This window comes from Neomonachus schauinslandi, chromosome 13, assembly GCF_002201575.2.
Source record: "Neomonachus schauinslandi chromosome 13, ASM220157v2, whole genome shotgun sequence".
Taxonomy (NCBI): Eukaryota; Metazoa; Chordata; class Mammalia; order Carnivora; family Phocidae; genus Neomonachus; species Neomonachus schauinslandi.
Window position 1 is genome coordinate 68,336,174 of NC_058415.1, and position 24,628 is coordinate 68,360,801.

The 24,628-nt window shown below is 44.8% G+C and overlaps 1 protein-coding gene across 2 annotated transcripts in view; it reads left to right on the forward strand.

Moving 5' to 3' along the window:
- Positions 1-24,628, forward strand: part of ZNF462 (zinc finger protein 462) — a 129,586-nt gene that overhangs the window by 96,669 nt on the left and 8,289 nt on the right. For both annotated transcript variants that reach the window (XM_021691405.2, XM_044920560.1), the window contains 3 exons: positions 1,048-1,315; positions 3,248-3,384; positions 12,384-12,607. In XM_021691405.2, coding sequence (XP_021547080.2) covers positions 1,048-1,315; positions 3,248-3,384; positions 12,384-12,607 — 629 coding nt within the window. The remainder of the gene's footprint in view (positions 1-1,047; positions 1,316-3,247; positions 3,385-12,383; positions 12,608-24,628) is intronic.

Consider the following 24,628-nt stretch of genomic DNA (forward strand, 5'->3'; position numbering starts at 1 on the left):
ATCAGGAGGCTGGTACAGTTTCTATCCCCTTTCCCACCTTGCTTTTTGAAAGGCTTAAAAAAAAAGAGCCCTTTGTTTTCAAGGAAAGTTACACTGAAATTCATCTGTGGGGTATTCAAAGACTTCATTTGCGTCATTCCTAGGCAGCTCTGGGTTGTGCAGGACAATGTTGCCGAAAGCGTAGCCTCAACATTCAAAGCAGCATGTTTGGAAAAGGGTCAAGATCTTTCTTTCTCCCTCTCTCTGATTTTTTAAGAAACCGAGATTTTCCCCCCTCCCATCTAGATCACATTTCTCCACCACATTTCTCCACTGAAGCTTCTCAGGGTTAAGATTTATGGCTGTCATTTCCGACATTTTCCTCCGAATTGCAAACTTTAAAATACCTTTTAGGGAAACTTATTTGGAATTTCATTTTAATGGGATTTATGAATAAATCTCCATCTTAATGCTGACTAAGCTTTAAACATCCATTCCAGGAGAACACTATTAGATCTTTATATTTTAAATTTTAAATCACTTGACTGTGAAGACATAAAACATTTTTGTATTTGTGAGTGCCATGTGTTCCAGCATTTCTGTTAAAGACCTTCTTTCTGGGGGGCGGGGGATTGGCTTGAATAATTCTGGGCTGCAGAGGAGGAGATATGACATCATCTGCTTTCCTTTCTCACATCGGTGCCTGTGTGCTTTCTGTGCGTTCATTTATCTCACCTACAGGGACGGGTGGGTACTCTGTGGCAGCCGTTTCCTCTAGACAACAGTTGACTTTCTTTCTTCCTTCACTTTGAAACCTTTCACCTCAGCGTTTTAGTTTTAAATGCCACGAGCCCTCAACGTCAGATGAAAAGAAGCAACACTTCCTTCCCACCTGCCCTTCCCCAGATCTGTGTGGTAGGATGTAAATGAAGATGAAAGGTGGATCGTAGTCATCATCTGTAGGGAAAAGAAAAACAACTACTCCAGACTAATGTCGGGGGGTTTTCAGGGGTCAAAGCTCCACTGTGGTTCTCTGTGTCCGGTGTCCTTGTCCCCATCTGTCCGCAGACTCCTCCTACTCAGAACCTCCAGATGTTCAGCAGCAGTTGAACCACTATCAGTCGGCCGCGCTGGCGAGGAACAACAGCCGAGTCAGCCCCGTGCCCCTCTCCGGGGCCGCCGGGGGTGCCGAGCAGAAAACCGAGGCTGTTCTGCACTGCGAATTCTGTGAATTCTCCTCTGGCTACATCCAGAGCATCAGACGCCATTACAGGGACAAGCATGGCGGGAAGAAGCTCTTCAAGTGCAAAGACTGCTCCTTTTACACAGGCTTTAAGTAAGTGGCGTGAAGAACAGCCTGGAGAAACAAAGTGGCTGTGCCTGCCCCACCCCTCACCTCACGCTTCCCCATGCTTTCCTACCGGGAGCGCAGGGAAGGCCCTGCCCGCGGGATCCTGCAGGGATGGGGTCCAGTCTTCACAAAAGGAGGCTAGTTCCAGAAGACTGCTTTGGGGTTTGTGGAAGGGGGCTTGGGGGCGAAGCACTCGCTCTGTCAGAACAAACGAGTTTAAACGTCAGAGCGAATGGGCAGCCAAGGAGTGTGAGAGCGTGGTAAGGGATTTCTTGGGCCCAGTGCATGAAGCAATGAGTGGTTTTTTTCCCTTCGAAAGACTATCCTCCCTTTTTTGAATTTGTCTTTGGGGGAAAAAAAAATCTGTGTTTTTGAAAACAAAGTCAAAGCCAAGAGAGAACATCCAGCAATTGTGATTTCCCTGCTACCCTTATAGAAAATTCCTATTTCTTAAGATCATATTGTTGAGAGACACCCAGAGAATCAAGACTCCAGCACTGTGAAGACTAGAACTGAACAATTGTAGAGAGATTGTTCCAATCCAGAAAAAGATAATCCAAAGCCACCTCTGCTCCTGTGTATAACAGAATCGGTGAGCTCAAAGAACAGAGTGCTTCCTATCATGTGCTCTAGACTCTTGTGATTTAATCTCATCCTGTGCAATGCTGTTTAGGTCGGTGGTTATGAGTGCAGAGTGTGGAGTCTGACGACCTGGGTTTGAATCCCAGCTTTGTCACGAACTGGCTGTGTGACTTTGGACAAGTCCCTAAGCTTCTCTGTGTCTCCTGGTCCTTATCTGCAAAATAAAGGTAGTAATACTACCTCACTTACAGGACTCTGAGGAGGAGTAAATGAACCAATATATCTAGAGTGCTCAGAATAGTGCCTGGCGCAAAGGAAGTACTAATTAGTATTACAGTATCATTGAAAGCTATTATAATAATGTAATATTAGATGGCTCTATTACAGGTGTAAAGCTATCATTATCTCTTCCTGTTGCTGTTAGGCCCTGAGCCTTAGGCCACTCTAGTACTTCAAGACAGACTCCACACAGCCAGGCTGGCAAAAGTAGGCTTCATGGCCAACAGAAAACAATCGGAAGAAGAACAAGGTTCTTTTCCACCCACACCTTAGTTGCTGGGATTCGATGGGAAATGTGTTACTTCTCTGACTATTAATATTAATTTGGTTCAGTTGTTTCTCAGATAAATACATATGTGACCTTAGAACTGAGAAGAGGCTGAAGACCCAGATAACAAGGGCCCACTGACAGGTGTACATGTCTCCCCGGAGAGAAGCACTTGAGTTAATAAGAAGGGGACCTTGCCTATTAGACTCTTGGTTTCATCCATTTTTATGAGACACTGAAGGCTTTGTAAATGATGAAGTTTTGAAAAGGATGGAGGGGTAGACAACAATAATCGCTTTCCTCCTTCAAGCTGGTACAACAGCTTTGAGTTTAGTTTACCTGATCGTCGGCCGCCATGACGTCCCAGCCAACTTGCCCTCAGAGTCACATAGGCAGCTGGGAAATGAACCTGACTCCAGTCCCTCTCCTTCCAAGCACAATGAGAAAGAGGTTCTCGTGGGGATTTTGGCTTTATGCTTTTAATAGGCAGCTTCTCATCTTCAAGAATAAAGTGTTTGGGGAAGTCCATTTCTTTTCAGAGTAAGCCCTGACCCCGGCCAAGTGGCAGAAATTTTCAAAGAGGAAGTTAGCACTGCATGACAAAGTCCAGTTAGTGGATGAGTGACCAAGGAGCTTGTGGTCAGCAAACATGATGAACAACTGTGCTTTGGGTCCTCAAGCAGAGGCGTCACACACAGAAGCCCCATAGTGAGGTAGCCAGCAGGGGATGTGTGAGCGACATGATCCCTTGTCACACTCATCACCTCTCTCCCCCACCTCTCTCCCAGATCTGCTTTTACTATGCACGTGGAAGCCGGGCATTCGGCGGTTCCCGAGGAGGGCCCCAAAGATCTTCGCTGTCCTCTCTGCCTCTATCACACCAAATACAAACGCAACATGATTGACCACATCGTGCTGCACCGAGGTAACCTTCCTAAATGTGGTTTTCTTGGGGCAGAGGGCTGCGGGTGGCATTTCAAGGACTCCCCTCTCGAAGTGGCCACTTTGCCCTGGTCCCTGGTTCCTCAGCTCTGTCCAGGCAGGAAATCACAGTGAATGACCACAGTGATGACAGCCCACGATAAAAACCCCTTCCTGCCACAAGATCTGCTCCACGTGGAGGGAGGCAAAGGTGATGGGTTTAGCAGTGAACACTTTTCTGGGGCTTCCCAGCGTGAGGGATTTTCACATTCTGATTCCTCTGCCCTCACCGCCTTGCTAAGGAAGGAGCGAATGAGACACAGAACGGGCGGGTGAGGACTCATCATAAAATGTCAGGAGCTATCTGATTGCAAGCAATTCGTTGGAAGGAGACCAAAATGATGATTTCCAAAGCAGAGCGTGGAGTTTCCCATGAAATGGTTGGAGAGAGAAAAATTATTAAAAATAAAAGTGGGTCCAATAGGTATTAGACATCCCAGAGGTTTCAGATTTAAGTTCTGGTTTTAAAGCCTCCTGTACTGACCTGCTCTCCCATCTGTAAGAAGAGAGGACATGAGCCTATGAAACAATGCGCCAAGTAGCTGGTCTGGTGCGTTCCCTGGTGGATGCACACTGGGTGTCGTGTACATGTGGCTTCCTGTTGATAAACAGGGATGGTTCTTTCAAGTCCTCTGGTTTTTCTTTCAGTTGAGTTTACTCTTGGCCAATTAAAACACTGTTAAACAACAGGCTTCCTCTGCATTGGAAGGAAAAATATGTTTATGTAAAAACTTTGTCCAAAGAAGATTCGAGCCAGAGGTAGATGGAAAAAGGATGACCAGAATCCTGGTTACCAGTCTCTCGTGCTGTTTCTGTCCACTGATCTTTCATCTTTCCTTCGTGCCTTCCCTCCCTCCTCGTCCCCCTCTTCGTTCCTGTCTTCCTCCTTGGCCTCTAACCCTAGGAGGCTTTTCCGTCTTTGCCACGTGGGCCTCAGAAACAGTGAGTGTGTCTTCTGCTGTCCTGCTGAGAGAGGTCACTCACCCTGACATGCTGGATATTTTTGGAGCATTTTCAAAAGTTTCCAGCATGTCCCCAGTGCCACAGTCTCGGGCCATTGCATTTTGTGACAATTTGCCCATCTCTGCTGCACACCCCGTGGAAGGCCCCACTTAGCGCCCTCAGATTTCCTTCCTCCCCAGGCCGCTCTGAGGAGATGTGAGGTCGCTGCTGGCTGGGACATCTGCCTGCGAGCTGAGAGAAGCAGCATCGGAACATGGAGGCAGGAATTCTTGGCCAGAGTGGTGCCACCCAGTGTTTTACCTCAGTCACCTGGCTTCTGGTCCCCCAGCCCATGGTGGTGGTGGCTCTGTGCCCCCCTCACAGGGTGGGGAGGGGCCATGAGTAGTGTTGCCGCTGAGCAGACAGAAACGATGAGAGACCTCACTTGTGTGGTCGATGCCCTCCGGCTTCCCATGCCGCTGCCTGGTGGGCTCAGAGCTTCAGTGTCTAATGCGCTCAATGATTTTCCTTCCCTGAGCTGAGGCTTCAGGAAGGGGATGGGGACACAGAAAGAGTAAAGCTAAAGCTGAGAAAGGCCCTTGGAGTGCTACACTTGACACGAAGTCACTCCTATCCAACAACCTCCTAAGGGCTAGGATTACTACCTGTGTTCCTGCTTCACGTGCGTGAAACGTGAAACTGAGAAAAACTGCTTTTTCTTTGATTTGGTGTAGTTATTTTGTGGTCATCTCACAAAGGATTTAAGCTATCTTAAAGATATTTGTGCAGAACCGTAGGATTAAAACAAATGGGAAATTGGGGCAAATGCAGAATAAGGAGAAACCAGTTGCAGGTGCCCTGGAGGTACAGAGACGTTCACCAAGAAGTTGGTGTCCAGTGAACGCCGTGGGGTGCTGTGCACCTGGAAGCCGCGGGCTGTGGGTCTGGCCCTGAGATCCTGGCCTCCCCGGGGACAGAAGAAAACAGAATCCGTTGGATTTCAAGTGTTTGTTAGACTTTTGAAATTGCATTCAGGAGATTTTCAGGAATCCTAGACACCGACACCTGAAAGGAATTGCTCCAGTGGGGTCTCCGAAGGGGGGACCATGTGCGATCCGGTGTGTATTATGCCCACCACAAATGCAGTGGGAAGGCCCACAGGGACGATGAGAGCTGGCCAGCGGAACCAGACTGGCCCGAGCGCTCACAGTGCTGTGAGTGAGTCAACTCCGGGCCTCTGATCCCGTGACCCATCCATCATACTGCCCGTCACCGGTTACTTACAGTCTCTGCTGTGTATTTGTAGAGGTCATTTATGTTAAACGAGCCATCAAAATATCATCCTTACCGGGGTTGGAAAGTGCACGATCTGGAACGAAGGGACGTTTGAGGATCGGCAGTAATAATGACAACATTAACAACAACAAATTACTGTCACTGAGTGTTGACGAGGACAGGTGCTGTACTAAGTGAGTCCAATATGTCATTTTATGGAACTCTCACAAAACCCTATATGGTGTGGGTATTACTGTTATCCCCCGAGAACAAGGGTAAAAGGTTCAGAGAGACTGAGTGTGACCCAAGATCCAAATGACCAGTAAGTGACCCAGCTGGGTCTGAACCCAGGCTTGTCTGCCCCACAGCCCATGCCTGTAGCCACCAGGCATCACTGTCTCTCCCCTGGGAGGGTGGCTGATGTCACCGTGTTGAGTGTTCTCGTGGTGTGGCAGCTGCGTCTGAGGACGGAATCACCTGTGGGGCTGGAGGTCAGAGCTGAGGGCCACGGAACCACAGATGGCAGGGTGTCTCAGGACAGCCATGTCTGCCATCTGTGTCCTGGCCTGGCTTTGGTGTCCATCTCAAAAATGGCATCTCAGTGGGAAGCTGTTCTTGACAAGTCAGGAGACAGGGCTGGGTGTCTGCCTTGCAATTTCGAGTCGGGGCTGATCTCAAAGTAACAAGACGTGACTCTTCCTGCACCTGGGCTCTCCTTGCTCTGGGGATGAGTAAACATCGTTGGTCTCTGGGGCCTGCAGTAAGAGAGCTTTCTGAGGCCTTGGGTAATTAAAATACTTGGGATGAAAGGGAAGAAGAACAACTTCTGAACTGGCCCTGAGACTGAGATACTGCTGGCAAGAATAGTTGCCTTCGCTTTTTATCCCAACAGAACGATATATTTAAATAGGGAGGAAAGGGAGGAGAATTCATTTCACTCATGGGAAATCTGAATGAGAAATGGTCATGGGTTTATGTGGGTTGTGGCAAAAGAGCATACTGTGTGTCCATGCCTGCAGCAAGCATTCATTACTTGCTTGTGCTGCACTATGCTGGGTTCTTGGGCAAGATGAAGTATATAGAAGACCCAGGACCTGCCCCCCTCAAGGAGATGAAGCATGTGCGTGAGTCTACGTAAGGTAGCGAGTGATGGGTATCTAGGAGTTTCACGGCGGCAGGTGTATTTGTGTTTGGGGTAGAGAAAGGTGGTGGGGGAGTGGCTTTCAAACTGAGCCAGGATGACATTTCAGCAGGCAAAGATGATTGAAGGTGGGGTATATTAGTTAGCTGGGTAGCTTAAAACAACAATGTACTGTCACTGCTCTGGGGCCTAGAAGTCTGATATCAAGGTGACAGCAGGGTCGTGCTCCTTCTGAAGGCTCTAGACAAGAATCCTTCCGTGGCCCTCCCTCGCTTCTGGTGGTTCCTGACATCCTGGCCTTGGAGCTGCGTCATTCCGGTCTCTGCATCTGTCCACACATGGCCGTCTTCCCTGTGTGTGTCTTCTCCGTGTCCTCTCCTCTTCTTCTAAGAACACTACTCATTGAATTTAGGGCCCACCCCAAACCACTGTGACCTCATCCTGACTAGTTACATCTGCAAAGACCTTATGTCCCAATAAGGTTCCATTTTGAGGTTCTAGGTGCACATAAATTTCTGGGGGACACTATTGGACCCCCTACATGGGGGGGAGGAAAAATTTAAATCAGTCAGGTAGGTGGGAGCAAGATGTGTTGACAGAGTGTATTCAGGTGTTCTGAGGGGAGCTGAAGGGAACAGGGGACAAGGCTGGTAAGGTGTGTTCCAGCCAAATTAGGTAGGGCTTGGATACCAGTGTAGGAGTTCGAACTTTACTCAGTAGGCAGATGGGAAACCAGGGTACCTGCTGAATACCAACTTAGCAAAGATTGAAGCCAAGGATTGGTAGACCCAATTCTTTGAGAAACTTAGGTCAGATCAACATTTGGTGAGATTGGCCATGATTGGACCAGTTTGGAAAGGGAAAAATTAAGCCCTGAGATTTTTGTTTGCTGGAGAAGTTTGGAGGTAGGACTTTTGGTGGGTTTTCATTCAATGCAACAAATACTTATTGAACATTCACTATAATGCTAGCATTGTTTTAAGCTCTAGGGGTACAGCCATGAAGAGTCAGGCAAGATCTGTGCACTGAAGGAACTTGAACTTGATAGGAAGGGAGACCGTGAACAGGGAATAGTTTCATGAGTACATTTCCACTGAGTTTATCAGTTTATCATCATCATTGGAAGCATGATGCCTCGTGCACAGACAGCTTTGCCTGTATGTACCTTACACACCTGTCATGCACCTGGAAAATTGGGTACAGATTGAATTACAGGGATGAAACACAGTTTTGCCAGATATTTCTATTTATAATTCTGGAACTGTGTAATCCCCGATTCTGGTCTCCAGTTGGCATATTAACTTAAAGCTTCTGCTTCCCAGCCCATAACCCCAATACATGGGCAAACACTGAATTTAACTGAATCCTGCTCGTGGGCATCTTTTGGGAACAAAACTAATCTCCCTTAATTTACCTGATGGGTATCGTTTTTCTTAAGGGAAAAAAAAAAAAAGCTGCAGTGAGATTGCCAGTCTTTCATTTTATTCAGTGAAATTACACATTCCCTTCCATCCCCACCAAATACTTTTTGCCGGTTAGAATGAGAGGTGTGGTTCTTTGGTGCTCAGCTTTCTCTGGCTTGATGGTGGCAGCCTGGCTAACATCAGAATTAATAACGTCTTACCAGGAGCTGTTGTCCTTACGTTTATGTGTGCCTGTTTATGGTCATGTTTTAGAATAGTTGTTCTTTAGGAACTATTGTTATCTTCTTAATGGCTTTCTAGTTCTCAGCTTTTGTCACTCATTTGGCCGAGAGTAACGGGTGGGGCTTTGGTTTGGCCCAAAGAGGGTCTCAGGCCTGGAGCAGGATCATTTGCATACGGAGTTTGTTGGCGTGAATGACTTCCAGACCTCTCCCTGCTTCGTTCAGACTTGGCACGTTGCGGGGAGGAAACCCAAGTGTGTTGTGGTCTGCCTTTCAGGAAGAATTTTTACTTGGTGACTCTGGACTCCACAGTGATGTGGTTTTTCTCTGTTTTGAGCAGAAGTGACCCTCCGCCCTCCTGGTAGTTGCAGTTTGGCAGATTTTTCCACTGAGCACCTCGGGAGTTCGACAGCACGCCCTTCTAGGCTCTCTAGCACCTCAGTTCCCACAGGCTTCCGCGGGGCTTTCCCCCTGGGTTTCACGTCCAGCTGCAGCACCAAGCGGCTTTTGAGTAGGAAGAGATGAGAGACACAATCTATCTTGTAGTCAAACTGGTGAAGTCATAATATTTTTGCAGCCAGCTCTGGAAGCTGAGTCACAATGAGTGTGATTCAAGCCTTGATTTCTTACCCAAGGTAATTTTGAGAGGTGTGAAGTCAAGAAAGACCCACAGTTGTCGCTGCCTCCATAGAGAAAAAAAGTCCTGAGCCCTGGGCTTCTGTAGCCAAGACAGGGCTCCGTCCATACCTGGAAACATTCCAGTCTCTAACTTTATGTCCTTGACTTGCCTCAATAATGAATAACCTCATTCAGAAAACCCTGTCAGTGATTTGCCCACCTTTCCAAGTCTCTCTTGTTTTTTTTTATCTTGGTCGTGTTAGCCATGTGTTTAGAAAGGAGAAAAATTAACTTTTTTTCCCTAAAATGAAGATCTTAGTCAAAATCCACATAGCCCAGAGACTGGGAATGTTGTGATGTCTTCGTTTGGAAATGGGAAGAAGTCTGATGTTTCACAGTGAGTAAGTAAGCAGGAAATTACCTCTTATCTGATTGAGAAGATACTCGAAAGAAGTCAGAGAGAAATGGTTGCCTTAGACACTCCCGTAGCTTTGGTACTCTTAAACGATTAGGAATCAAAGGCGCATAAATAAACAGCGTGCAGATCGGATGTTCCAAGAGAGTTCTTTTCGGGGGTGAAGGAGGAGGGCCCTGGCACAGGTCAGGCAGGGGACCTGTGCTCCCAGGTCACAACTTTGTTCTGAACCAGAGGCGTGACTTTGAGGACGAGTCCAACAGGCCAGTCCTCAGCTTCCACACCAGTAAACTACAGGTAATAAAACCGACTTTGCAGAGTGTTTCGAGAATAAAAAGTTAACCGTGAGGGTAGAATGCCTAACAGTGCTTGAAACAGTGAGCTCCAGGCAAATCGCCATGGTCATTTCCATGAATTATTATTATTTAAACTCCAGAGTATTTTGAGTGCTCCTGACTCTGTGTAAAATTCACTTAGACACACATAGTGAAATGGGAAACTGCAAAGAAAACTAAGCAAGGTGGTAGAGGAATTGAAAGGGAGGCCTATAAAAAAAAAAAAAAACCCAGTCTGAAAGAAGCGATTCTTTACGGGGAGAAGTGAAGACAGGAGGCTGCTTGCATGGCTGTCTCCAAGGTGTTGGAGGCATCGTCCCAGGGACTGTTATCCAGCTGTGGTCCATCTCCACGGAGGTCAGCAGACCCAGAGCGCACAGCACGGGCCAGAGACGGAGCGTGCACGAGGCAGAAATGACACAATCCAAAGCGGGAGCCAACACAGAGCAAAGGAGGGGTGCAGTCTCAGGGAAGGTGCCAGAAAAGTTCGTGTCAGCACAGCCCGTGAGCTCCTCAGGCATGGGGCTGGTCCCAGGGGTTCAGCCTGCTCCCCTGTCTTGTGCCGTGGGCGCCGGCTTGCACGCGTGTCTTACCCAGAATGGCTGTGGGGGTAATGCTGGGCACTTGGTGTGGAGCAGTGGTTATCGGCCAGAATCAGGGTGCATTTGTCTGGAGGCATTTTTGGTTGTCAGCCCTGGGGAAGCGGGGTGCCAGGGCAGATGGTCAATAGAGGCCAGGGATCCTCATAAACATCCTACAGTGCAGAGTACAGCCCCCAGAGTCAAGCCTTATCTGGCCTCAGAATGTAAATAGAGCTACTGTTGAGAAACCCCAGGCTGGAGGAGTTGAACGGCGTAAGCATGGGCTTTCTTAAGGCTCCGGCTGGCTTCTGCCAAAGCATTTTTTTCCTCCGATTACACCAAACCATAGAACTGAATGGTTAGAAGACTGTTAAACATTTGCTATTCTAAGAAAATGTGTGGATTACATTATAATCATGTGTTTCTTAGCTGTCTGCTCTACTTTGGTTTAAAAATATTTATATTTCTAAATAAGCGACTGACTCTTTGTATAGGGAAAATAACATATGCATTAGAGCTCCGGGGAGTACGTAGCAGACATCACCTTCCATGCTCCCTCGGGCCAGCTTCTTGCGGGCCAGTTAATCGCCGTATTCAAGGACTCCCTCGGCAGGGACTGCCCTGCCGTGAGAACGGGGTGGCTGAGGCTACAGCATGGCTTTGGGTGGGGAGAATTCTCCAGGGGCCAACCCCGGCCAACAACAAAGGGAGGGCTCGCAGGGAGCGCCGCATCAGTGCACAAAACAGTGATGTCTGGAAACGGTGCTACTCAGTGACTCCGAGACTAAATCACGCTTTCTTGACTTAATAATACATTGCTGTTTCTAAATAATATAAGTATATGTTGTGTGCGTCCATTTGTAAACTTCCAGAGTCTTCCGAAATCCAGACACAGCATGAAAACACACGCTATATTTGATCCTTGCATAAATAGCACAGATTTTAATTTTATCCCAGTTATGGATATCTGGCGCGTGCGCCGATACTCTGGGCAGACTGGTGTGAAATTTAATTTGAGCAGTTAAACACAAGGGTGAGAGAGTGCAAAATAAACAAGCACACGCATTTCCAGCCCTACAGCATTTGGTATGTTAATGGGAAAAGCACCCAAATCCTCTCTCTTATTTTTTTCCCTTGTGACAATCAGATTACAGATTGTCTGAAAAGGCACAAATCCTCCCTATCTCCCACGCCACCCCCATCTCTCCCTCCACCCCCCGAATGTTGCCTGCAGCCATTTCATTTGTGAGCTTCTCCTACTAGAGCTGGAGTTTCAGGGAATGAAAACATACAGGTCCTTTGCTTTCAGATTTGTTATTAGAGATTCCCTTGGTTTCAGGAAAAGGAAAACCGTCTCCTTGAGAACATCTCGGAAGGGGAAACAGGAGTGGAACCGGCAACAGTGGGACATGAAGGGTTTGCTTTGTGACAGGCAGGGATGCAGATCGCAGCAGGGCCAATTACAACGTCTGTGAGCTTTGGAAAGTTATTAAGAGCCCCAGCCCCGTTCCTTGCTTTACTGATCTGTGAAAACAGGAATACCTCCAGCCTAAGAGGGTTGCCAGGAAGGTGCATTGTCGGGGCACACAGGTGCTTGGGAACTGTCCGGTCCCTTTCTACTTAGGGACGTCTTCTAGGTCCAGCCCAACTAGCACTTAGTGAGGAAGTGGGAGGTGCTAATAGTTATCATTACTGTGGGTAAACCGTGGCCGCCTCCATTCAGGAATGAGCAAGCACCTTTCAGCCTGCCCACCTCGCTGTAAAGATCACTCTGGGGATTAAGTGCACCAAGGGCTGGTGGTCTTACGAACACTTACCTGGGCCAGAGGAAGATGCCGTTTGGGGAACGGAGGGCGGGGCGGCGTGCATGTGAGTTCACAGACACAGGCCCGTGAGAGGTAGCAAAACCGGCTGAGTTTCTTCCTGTATTCCAAAGAGAGCGCGTGCGGACCATCAGTAAAAATTTCCATCTTTCCAATTCGTTTCCACAGAAGAGCGAGTTGTCCCCATCGAAGTGTGCCGTTCCAAACTGTCCAAATACTTGCAGGGAGTAGTTTTCCGCTGCGATAAGTGTACCTTCACCTGCTCCAGTGACGAGAGCCTCCAGCAGCACATAGAAAAGCACAATGAACTAAAACCTTACAAATGCCAGCTCTGCTATTACGAAGCCAAGCACACGGAGGAACTGGACAGCCACCTTCGGGACGAGCATAAGGTACCTGCCCGTCTTCCTGCCCCCGACCCTCGGCAGCCCTGTGGGGACGGGCCTGGTGGGGAGCCAGAGCTCAGGGTGGGCGAGGCAGGCCCGTGGGCTAAATGTTGCAAGGGCGCTTCCGATGAAAGAAGGGAGGTCATTTTAGAAAAACTGGAACACAGAAATGGGGATAAGGAAAATCCCCCCTCATGCTGCCACCCAGGTCCACCTGCTTAGCGTGTGTTATCTCTTCTCTGCCCATTTTCCCTTGTTTTACGTAAGTCTGGTGATACCACACGTAAACTAGTGTGTCACCCTTTAAAAAAAAATTTTTTTTTTTTACTTAACAACCTAACAGGAATATTTTTCCTGTTAAAATAATATTTTTTAAAATGTTATTTTAAATGTATCGTCACAGAAATTGACCAACTTTTTCTGTAAAGAACCAGAGAGTCAATGTTTTAGGCTTTGCAGGCCAGATGGCCTCACGGTAACCACTCAACTCTGCCCCTTGTAGCAAGAAAGCAGCTTACAGACAAGACAAATGAACGGGCATGGCTGTGTCTCCGCGACCCTTTATTTACGGAAGTAGGCGGCAGGCTGAGGGCCTGAAGTGGCTGGTCCCTGTCCTGATGGCCAGCCACCTTGTCCCTCAACCATGTAGGTCGTTTCCAGTATTCTTGCTAACTACAGAGATTTTCCAAAGCCTTGCTATTTGTGTCTAAACACTATAAGGGCTGTAAAAGACGTGTTTTGTTTAGGGAGGAGGATTGATAAAGAATAGATCGGTACCAGACCTAAAATCAAGGGTTTGTGAAAAAAACTTCTCTTCCAAAGGTCTGCTGATCAGAAGGCAGAATCCTATAGGGCAGCTTCAGAGGGCTTATGTGGCACATGGGGGAATTGAGGTGCTTGCTTCTGGTTTTGTGGATTGCCCAGAGTGCAGAGGAACTACAATTTGTATTTGTTTCTTGAAAAAGAAGCCCATTGAAATGTTTTCTAATTAACCCCAAAATATTGAGGGAGTGTTTACTTAAGGCACAATGAGATCATTTCCTTTTTCTTTGCTCTGTGTCCTCCTCTTTTCTGGCCTTGCCAAACCCCAAGTTATCAAGACTTTAGTCCAAATCATCTGCACCAAAGGGTTAGAACTTTTCTTCGGGGTGGGAAGAGAGAGAGAAGGCTGAGCTCCATCACCCATCCACAGTGAAAGGGTTTTGTGGTCACTTTTCTGCTTGGGAATGCATTCATTTTCTAATGTGTCTGCCCAAAAATGAAAGCAGAGAAGAAAAGCCTGAGTTCACCTCACTGAAAAACTTTCATAGCCTTTCTTAGTCAAACTTCCTGGGCATCTCTGCCCTCAAACTCAAAGGATAATCACTCATACATTTCAAACCAAGCTTTCTACAGTTGTGCACATGGATCTTATTTATGCACCCATCTCACATCTTTTTATTATAGTGTTCAAGGCTTTGGGATGGTATTTTGGGAGAGAGCAAATGAGGAAGATAAATTCTCCCATTGTTACACAGTTGCTGTGGGTCACTGGTGAGAAGGTTAGAACCATACACGTGTGGAACTGGGGGCTTCCCGAGCAGGCATGGAAGGTTGGGGCTTCAGGATACCTGTCAGGCCAATGGGTTGCTCCGGAAAAGAGGGCCCCAGTTTAGAGCTTCTGGAACCAAGCACCTGAGTTTAAATCTTCTCTCCACTGCTTACTATACAACTTTAGCAAGTTACTTAAATTTCTGTATCTATTTTCTGGTTTCTAAATGGGAATCATTTTATCTTTCTCAGAAGTTGTGTGAGATCAAACACACTTTGATGTGACCCGGTGTGTTCCTCAGTCTACTTACGAATTGAGCTGTGGTACCCATCAGAAAGGTAGTTGGGTTCCCAAGGAACTAAAATATATTTAAAAATCACTAATTATACCTTGCATCTTAGATACGGTCTTTGATGTTCTATTTTCACTATGCCATGTTATGTTCTTTAATTTTACTTTCTCGTGGTTGACCAGCTTAATAAGTCCAGTGAGCACCTAATTGAGGCTAAAGAATTGCCACTTCCAGCCTGCGTAGCTATTTTCCTGTCGTTTCAAGTGTTGTTAAGTTTATGAGACTTGTGCTTGTTACTGACGGCAGCACTTTCTATTTCTTCGTTTCTAAATGATGAGTACAAAATGTATTTCGAATTTTTAAAATAACTATCCAAACACTTTTATTTTTCAAAAGATTTTATTTATTTATTTACGAGAGAGAGCGAACACGAGCGGGGCTAAGGGGCAGAGGGAGAAGCAGCCTTCCCGCTGAGCAGGGAGCCATCGTGGGGCTTGATCCCAGGACCCTGGGATCATGACCTGAGCCGAAGGCAGACACTTAACCGACTGAGCCACCCAAGGCGCCCCCAAACACTATTTTATAAACAAGGATAGCAGTGCTGCTGAAACGGAAGTTTTGACTGGTAGGCAGTGATATACACTGGTTAAAAACCTTCATTCATTGGGGCGATTTCAGCATTTATGAAAGCGGTATAAGAGTGTCAATGTACAATGAGCTAACGTGAAGTTTGCTAATAATCCAAATAAAAGTCAAGGACCTGGGCACCTGGGTGGCTCAGTCACTTAAGTCTCTGCTTTCAGTTCAGGTCATGATCTCGGGGTCTTGGGATTGAACCCCGTGTCATGCTCCCTGCTCAGTGGGGAGCCTGCTTCACCCTCTCCCTCTGCCGCTCCCCCCAGCCCTGCTCTTTGCCTCTCAAATAAATAAAACCTTTTTAAAAAAATGTCAAGAACCATAAGGCAAGAACAAGAAATTAAAGGCATAAGAATTGGAAGGAATGAGACCACTTGCATTCACAGACAAGGTGACCTTTGCATGTAGAAAATCCTAAGTAATCTATATATTAAAAAAAAAGCTGCAAGGATATTAGTGAGTATAGCAAAGTTGCAGGATATAAGGTCAAGATGCAAAAAATCAATTCCATGTCTACATACTAGAAATGGAAATCTGAAAATGAAATTTGATTAATTTCATTTACGATAACATCAAAAAGAATAAAATAAGGATAAATTTAACATAGGAACTGTGAAAGCTGTAAACTGAAAATTACAAAATGTTGTTGAGAGAAATAAAAGAACTAAGTTAATGGAATATATACTGTATTCCTGGATGAGAGGACCCACTATTGGCAATTCTCCCCAAATCGATCTACAGATCCAACGGAATCTCTATCAAAATCTTTTTTTTTTTTAAAGTTGACAAACTGATCCTAACATGTAAATGAAGAGGACCTAGAATAGCCTAAACAGTATGGAAAAAGAACAAAATTGGAGGACTTCACCCTTTCTGATTTCAAAACTTCCCTTAAAGCCACTGTACTCCAGAGCATGTGGTATTGGGAGAAGGATAGATGCATGGATCGGTGATGCAGAAGAAAAACTCCAGAAATCAGCCCTCATCTAGGTGGTCAGTTGTTTTTTTTTTTTTCCACCCAAAGGTACCAAAGTAATAAGGAAAGGATAGTTCTTCCACAAATAGTGCTTGAACAATTGGATATCCACATACAAAATAATGATCGTTGACCCTTAATTCACTCCCAACACAAAAATTAAATCAAAATGGATCATTAACCTCAGTCTACAAACTGAAACCATAAAACTTCTGGAAAAAGAGTAGAAAAACTCCCTTGGGTTAGGAGAAATTTTCTTAAATAGGATACAAAAGCTATGGACATTAAAAGAAGAAAAATTAGTAAATTAGATGTCATCAAATTTTTGCTCTTTGGAGACACTATTAAGAAAACAAAAAGGCAAGCAACAGATTGGAAGCATATATTTGCAAAGAACTTTTACAACTCTACAGTAAGAAGATAATTCAATTACAAATGAGACAAAAATGTGAATAGACACTTTACCTGTGAGGATACACAAATGGCAAATGATCACATGAAAAGAGGCTCGGTAAGATTCATCATTAGGGAAATGCAAAATAAAACAACAGTAAGATAGCACTACCCACCCGCGAGAACGGCTAAAATTAAGAAGACTGATAGTGCCAAAGTGTTGGCAGGGATGTGGAAAAACTGGAAATCTCATACAGCACTGGTTGGAATGTAAAATGGCATATTCACTGGGGAGCACTTTGGCAATTTCTTTAAAAGTTAAGCATACACTTACCATCTGATCCAGCAAGTTTACTCTCACATAAAGTGGATGGATAAACAAAATGTGCTATATCCATACTATGGGATACTACCTATCAATAAAAAGAAATGAGTCTATGGATACATGGAACAACACGGATAAATCTCAAGACCATCATGTTAACTAGACAGGAGCTAGACACGAAAGATCACGTATTACATGATTCCATTTTCATGAAATTTCTAGAAAAGGCAAAACTATGGAGACAAAGCAGGTTGGAGGTTGGGAGGTGGATTGCAGAGGTTATGAGGGAACTTCTCAAAGTAAGAGAATTCGTAAACCAGATTGTGGTGAGGGTTGCACAAATGCATACATTTACTAAAACTCACTGAACTATTGATTTAAAACGGATGACGTCTATGGTGAGTAAATTATACCTCATACCTAAAAGATTCAAGTTTCCCAGGACCTGACCCATATAGTAGATCTTCAATAAATGTTAATTTCCTGCAGGCTTTTTTTTATAAACTTGATCCTGGGAACAGATTGATCTACAAGATGCTGGAGATCCAGATTATTGTGTAAACTGCCAAAAATAAAGCGTGCAGTAGACTTAGCCATTGGTTTTAAATTAAGGTTTACTATTTTCCCCCTAATAAGACTATGTGTTGCGTGCATTGCTCATTACATTCTTCCACTAATAGCGTGAAGTGATTTTGTGTGGTGGAGAGAATCTATAGAAGAAACTAAGAGACAATGTAGGATGTGTTTTCCATCAAAGGATTTTATAGATATCCAAAGCTGGACTTCTGAATTCTGCCTGCAAAGCCCGGAGACCTCAGGAATGCCTCTTATCAAGTTGTCACACTGGATGGAATCCTGGTACAGCAGGAAGGATCCTTGAAGTCAAGTATACCCTTCTAGTTAAGAACCAGACTCCCAACTGCGCTGGATGCATGCTGCCATGTTTATCCTCAGAAGCCCAGGTGAAGTAGAAGAGGGATGACAGCATCTCTCATTTTGTACATGACACACAGCATCTTGTCTTCCTAGACCTTTATCTTTGCACCAGTGACCAAAGACTCACTTGCAATCTCTTGGAATCTAAAGTAAATAGTACAGGCTATTTAAAAATTTATTTTTCATCCTTCAGTTCCATTTTTTTTCAATCTTACTAGGTCTTCTAGAGACAGACTGCTCTATGCTTTCAGTCCCTCCTTCATTCCTTCCCTCCCTCCAACCCTCTCTCCCCCCCCACACACACACACACTCCTTCCCTCCCTCCCACACACACAAACACACACACACTGAAGTCCTACGTCAGTAGCACCGTTTATTAGTAATGCTGGTGAAAGATGAAGGGGGACAACATTTTTAAGAACCTTAAAGTCATGAAGAAGAAAAACCCCAAACCTTGCACTTCTCACATTTAAAAAACACATTTTTTTAAAGAAAGTTTTTAAGTATATGTGGTACCTGGTTAGTGTTCTTTATGGTTCTGAAGTCTCTTTGCTAGTTTAGGGAACATAAAAATACATTATCTCTAACTTGGTTTGCTCATAAAATTGTCATGTTCGCTATATTAAATTTAGAAGGATAGTCTATTCAGGCAATACACATTCACTAATTGAATTTACTTTGAAATGTTTTCAATTTTTTATACAAATGGAGCCTCAGGTGGCGGAACTCTAAGGAACTCGTATCTCTTACTCTTACTTTTTGCCAGTTTGGGGGAAGCAGCAGAACATTAAGCTCCGGAGGCATCACCAACATTTTAGTTATGCCAATAAAATTGTTCAGTTTTCCAGACCAGTGAAATCCGTAGTGGCAAAAGAGTCACATAGAATATTTGTGTCCGGCAAAGAAAACGAGAAGAAATAAAACAAAAGAAGAACCTTCCCTTGATTCCAAATCATAAAATACATCTCTGGCCACATTTTTTGGGGATTGTGTTTAATTTTGAACCTGAGTGCCAGCAGCTTTATCTTGATCAACTCTGAGGATTTCTGCAAGCCGGAGGTTTCTCCTGAAGATTACGTCCCTTCAGCTCTGCTTTCCTTTATAGTAGTCTTGCTTCTTGGTTTGTCAACCACAGGCCCTGTTCCTTTCATGGAGTTTGGACATCAGAAATAGAGGAACAAGAGGTCTGACCATTTTTCAGAGGGATGTGCCTGGCCGAACCTCGCATGGTATTTTTCAAGTAGACATTTGAAGACGTTCTTTGCCTATAACTTTTGCAATTGTCCACTAAATTCTCCAAAGTGACCTGCTCCTGCTTCCAAGCTTCCATAGGACTGTTCTTTCTCTGTGAAGGCACTTATTTCATCCTGCCTAAACTTCCACTTTTAACAAGTCTCTGTCTTGCAACTGGATGCAACGTCCTTAAAATGGAAACCATGTGGTTTTTATGTCTTTTCTTCCAAAATCTAGTCAGAGTACCCTGCATACAGTAAAGTATCCAGTAGCTGTTCACTAAATAAATCAATGTATGAAATCGCTGTTCAAATGGGAAATTTTAAGTATTCTGTTTGTTCATATAAGCAAGATGTGGCAGCACCATCCACATCTTTGCCTCTGGATTTCAAGTTCAAGAGATTGAACAGCTCAGTTGGCCAGCAACCGAGTTCTTTGACTTTCTTAATGATGCCTTTCACTGGGCTTTTTTTGAGTACTTGTGACTGCAGTTATCCTGAAATGCTCAAAATGACTTGGTTTTTGTCTGGGCTTCTGCTAAGTTAGGTCTAGCAGAAGCATGTTTTCTGCTTTTGACTCAGTGATTTACAAAAGAAAGTAGATATTCTCCTTGACCTCTGTGCTCTATACCCTCCTGGGTACTTTCCCAGCCTTTATTCTTGTTGTTCTTAGAAAGGTTTTTATTTTGAAGAAAAATTCGCAAAAGATTCTACTCCTCTAGTCCATCAAATTTTGCAACATTATAGTCACAGTACTTTTTTCTGCCACCTTCTTGTGTTCAGTTGGTATCCCCTGGGTCATTTTTACATATTTTGTACGTAATTTTGCATTTCTGCAGGTGATTTGCATAATAATGGGGAAAGCTGGAGCCTTGTCATCTGAAGGTGTGAGTTCTAATCCTGGCTTTATCACTTAGCTTCTTTTGCATTGCTTTCCTCGTCTACAAATATAGACGGTAACACGGTTATCTCTCCGAGTGGTCATAAAGGTTAAGTGATCCATGTGAAAATGACTGGATTTTTAGTACATGATAGATATTTGATAAGAATGGAAACAAAATCTTTTAGAAAATGTCCAATCTTATTCTTACCAGCAAGCAAATTTTTGTCATTGGTTACGACATTATGAAGTTCTTTATACTGTATGGTCTCCCATGGTTTTTATGTTACCAGTAAATTCAAACAACATTTATCAGGTGTCAACGAGATGACCAATCTCAAACTCTACACTGAGCATATAAAGCTAAATAGGAAATAGTTGCTGCCTTGGAAGAGTTTATAAGGAGGAGACACGAGCTTAAATAAAGAACCACAAGCCAGCATGTTAAGGGCTTGATAAAGGTACCTGTGAAATAGGAGGGCAGCATGATGCACAGCATATATGGTGTCACGGCTTATCTCCCATAGAACTTTAATATACTTGGCTGAATATCCCTTCTAGAAGCTTTTACGGGAGCTCTGATCAGAATGTTCTGATCCGAGAATTCAAGATTTTTACCTGCACCTTTGACCGTCTTCCTTAAGAAATCGTAGAAACAGTGCTTTGCTTTCGCCTCCTGATTTCATTCCCATTCTGACTTTCAAAGATAGATAGGCAAAGATCACTGGGTAGACCACCCGATAGCGTAAGTCAGAGGTTGGCGAACTCTGGTCCACAGACCAAATCTGGTGCCCCGCCTGTTTTTCTGTGGCCTACCAGTTGACATTTTTAAATGGTTGAAAAAAATCAAAAGAGAGCTAATTCGTGACACGTGAGTTGTCTTGGAGCACAGCCCTGCTCATCCGTTTCCGTGCTGTCTGTGGCTGCTTTCAAGCTACAGCAGCAGGTGAGTAGCTGTGACGGAAACTAGATGGTCCAGAAAGCCCAGAATACTTGCTTATCTGGCCCCCTGCAGGGTGTTTGCCTGGCTGTGCTATAAGGTCTTCAAAATCTTTGCAGCGCTACACATCCTCGGTGTGGTCCTGAGATGGGCATTTCTGATGTAAAAGGCAGTTTGTCCGTGTTCTCTGGTGTCACTTTCTCTGGAAATGTTCACCCTGGCCTTTCTCTTTAACATGAACAGGCAATATTAGGTGATGTGCGCAGCCTGACAGCATGTCCCTTTTGAAGGTACAGATGTTAAGTGAGAAGCGGGGGGAGCTCTGGAACCCTGGAGGGATTCTTCTTGATCACGGTCTCCCCTATTTAGCGTGTGCTAAGTAATCTGAGGACAGGGGTGTCCGATTTCCTGCTTTCATTAGCCAGCAAGTCCACACCAGTCTTTCCTGTAAGACTGGGTTTGCCGCAGTAGTAGGAAAAGGCATGTTCGACTTGGTGGTATTTGTAAATCACAGAATGCTTCTCCCCATAGAATAAGCCTCAAGTATGGAAATTCGTTCATATGCTAGGGAAATTCATTCATTTTGCTGAATGGTTAAAAACCAACAAGCAAAAAGACAAACAGAGTTGTGGAGCTTGAATATCAAGCATGAGCACGGAAGGGTTTACAGCGTCAGCTCTCCAGTGTTAACAGGGAAAGCCTCTTGCTGGTTGTTGGCACTTCATCTCACATTCTTAGGGGCGAGTGGCCTTCACAGGGGACTTTGGATTTGCAGGCAATCACAAATAACTTTCACAAGATATGAGGATCTATATATAGTTTTATAGTCTGAGGGATTATGTATTTGAACAGTCCAACCTTCAAACACATGTATGGTTACTTTTGCCTTCCAAAAGCTGCGAGGAGCCAGGTTCTAAATCTCAAACTCTTAGCCTTGCTGTTTCTCCCTCTCTTGTGGGCCTTTTGGGGAACAAGGTAATACATTTCTGTGCACCTCCAGAGAAAGAAGTGAATTTCCCTCAATATGTCCTCTGCACCAGATACCCACCAATCTCCAGGTCCAGAAAGTAACTTACTGGTATGATCACTTGGGATGCCAACCTAGACATCAACTGGAACTTGAATAAAAGTCTATGGCCTTTGACTTTGAACTCATAATTTCACATCTGGAAATTTAGCCTATAAAATTAAAGCTAAACATGAAAGAAACTATAATTTATATACAGTAAGATTTATTGTTGCATTTTTAATAGTGAAAAGCCAGAAATAGCCAAAGGTAAACTCATACGGGAGGAGTCAGGTAAACTATAATATTATTTAGTTGGTAAGATACATACATAGTGAATAAAAATGGTATTTATACAGAGAATGATATTTTTACTGTGCCGGGCATTAAAAAAGCAGGAGACCCACTTGTGTTTTAGTATGATTACAGCAATTAAATAATCCAAGCCTAGAGAACAGGATTACGGAAATACAATACCTTGTTGACAGTTGTACGTGTAGGTAGGTGGACTTGAAGCTTTCTTTGCTCTCCAATTATTCTTCGTGACCTGTATCAGAAAGAAGGCTGTATTAAGCTAAAAGGAAGGCATGCAGGTGAGCACAGCACCAACTCTAACAGAGACACAGCACTGGTCGTGGAGCCAGCTGTGAACAAGATGCACCGAGTGTCTGTCTGTCCCCATGGAGCCTGCAGTTCATCGGGGGCAGCGGCCATAGACAATTAACCACTGAGTGGGAGGAGTTACAAAAGGGGAAGCGAGAGCGCCTGGAAGCATAGAGTGAGGATAACTAACCAACGAGGAGTTTAGGGAAGGTCCCCCAGGTGTAGTGACCGGCACAGAGGCAGGGCTGCAAGGCAGGAGTCACTGCATGAAGCAGGCAGTGGAACTTCAGACAGAGAAAGTGGCACGTGCGGAGAAAGGCCCAAAGTCAAGAGCACGGTGTATCCTGGGAACATCCGCCAGTTCGGGGTGGTAGCAGTGGGCTGGAGAAGGTGGGCAAGGTAAGAAGATAGCTGGCCACTTCTAACGACAGTGAGAAATTCAGATTTTATCCCCAGGGCAAGCAGAAACGGACATGAGTAGATTTACATATTTATTTTTACTCTCAGACCACACTGGGGAATAGAGGCAAGAAGGGGCAAGAAGGCATGCTGGGAAAGCAGCGAGGAGGGAGGGGGAGGGAGGCTTGCCTTATTCCAGGTCAGAGGTGGTGGCTCCACGATGCAGCAAGGGGGGACCTAGAGGGTACGACGCTAAGTGAGATAAGTCAGACAGAGAAAGACAAGCACCAAATGATTTCACTTATATGTGGAATCTAAAAAACAGACGAACAAACAACAAGCAGAAACAGACCCATAAATACAGAGAACAAACTGATGGTTGCCAGGGAGGAAGGATGGTGGGGGGTGGGCACAGTGGGTGAAGGGGAGAGGGAGATACAGGCTTGCGGTCATGGAGTGGGTCAGTCACAGGGAGGAGAGGAACTGCATGGGGAATACAGCCAACGGTACTCTGATAGTGATGTATAGTGATTGGCAGTAGCTACGCTGGTGGTGAGCAGAGCTTAATGTAGAAAACAGTCACTATGTGGTATGCCCAAAACTAATGTAGCATTCTATGTTAACTATACCTCAAATTTTAAAATCACTTATTATTTTTTTAAAAAATGAATATGATGAAGTTCTACTATCTTTGAGAAATAATTAAAATTCCAAATAGTTCAAAAAAAATTTTTTTTAATGCCACAAGGAGGGCGCCCCTGGGTTGCTCAGTCGGTACAGCGTCTGACTCTCAGTTTCAGCTCAGGTCATGGTCTCAGGGTCACGAGATCAAGCCCCACATCGGGGCTCAGCAAGGAGTCTGCTAAAGTTTCTCTCTCCCTCCACTCCTCCCTGCACTCAATTCGCGCACGAGCTCGCTCTAATAAATAAGTAAATCTTTTAAAAATAAATAAATAAATGCAGCAAGAAGTCTTCCTTTTGTATTAAGATTAATATTGGATCGCTGACTTGGGGATCTGTAGTAAGAACCCAACACTATAAAGGGTTTTTTTTTTTTTTTTAAAGATTTTATTTATTTATTTGACACAGAGAGAGAGATAGCGAGAGCAGGAACACAAGCAGGGGGAGTGGGAGAGGGAGAGGCAGGCTTCCCGCCGAGCAGGGAGCCCGATGTGGGACTCGATCCCAGAACCCCGGGATCATGACCTGAGCCGAAGGCAGACGCTTAACGACTGAGCCACCCAGGCGCCCTATAAAGGGTTTTTATTCTAAAATTTTCTAATTAAGGGCGCCTGGGTGGCTCAGTCATTAAGTGTCTACCTTCGGCTCAGGTTATAATCCCAGGGTCCTGGGATCGAGTCCCTCTCCCACTCCCCCTGCTTGTGTTCCCTCTCTCGCTGTCTCTCTGTCACATAAATAAATAAAAATTAAAATAAAAAAATAAAATCTTCTAATTAGATAACAAGATTTTTAGTTTTTACTTTTAAATCTTTTAATTACCTAACAAAGATTTTAGAAATCTTCAGGACACATAAATCCTGGGTTAGCCCCGGATGAACGTCATAACGTGGAAATGTCATGTACTCTTTTAAAATTGTGCAGAATCCAAAATGTTTCCCAATGAAGGGATGATGGTGATGGGAAAACGGGCAAATACAGGCCTCAAAAAAAAACCCAGAAGGAGGAAAAGAAAAAAATAACATTCGGTTTTGTGACAGATCTCCTTCTGTCACCATGAGTTCCTTGAGAAGCAGGGGCTCCTGTACCTCCCATGGGGCCGGGGGGGTGGGGGTGTACTTGTGGAAGGAAGGAAGGAATGAACGAATAAGCGAACAAATGAATGAATACATACTGACTAAAGGCGTTTGAGGATTCTTT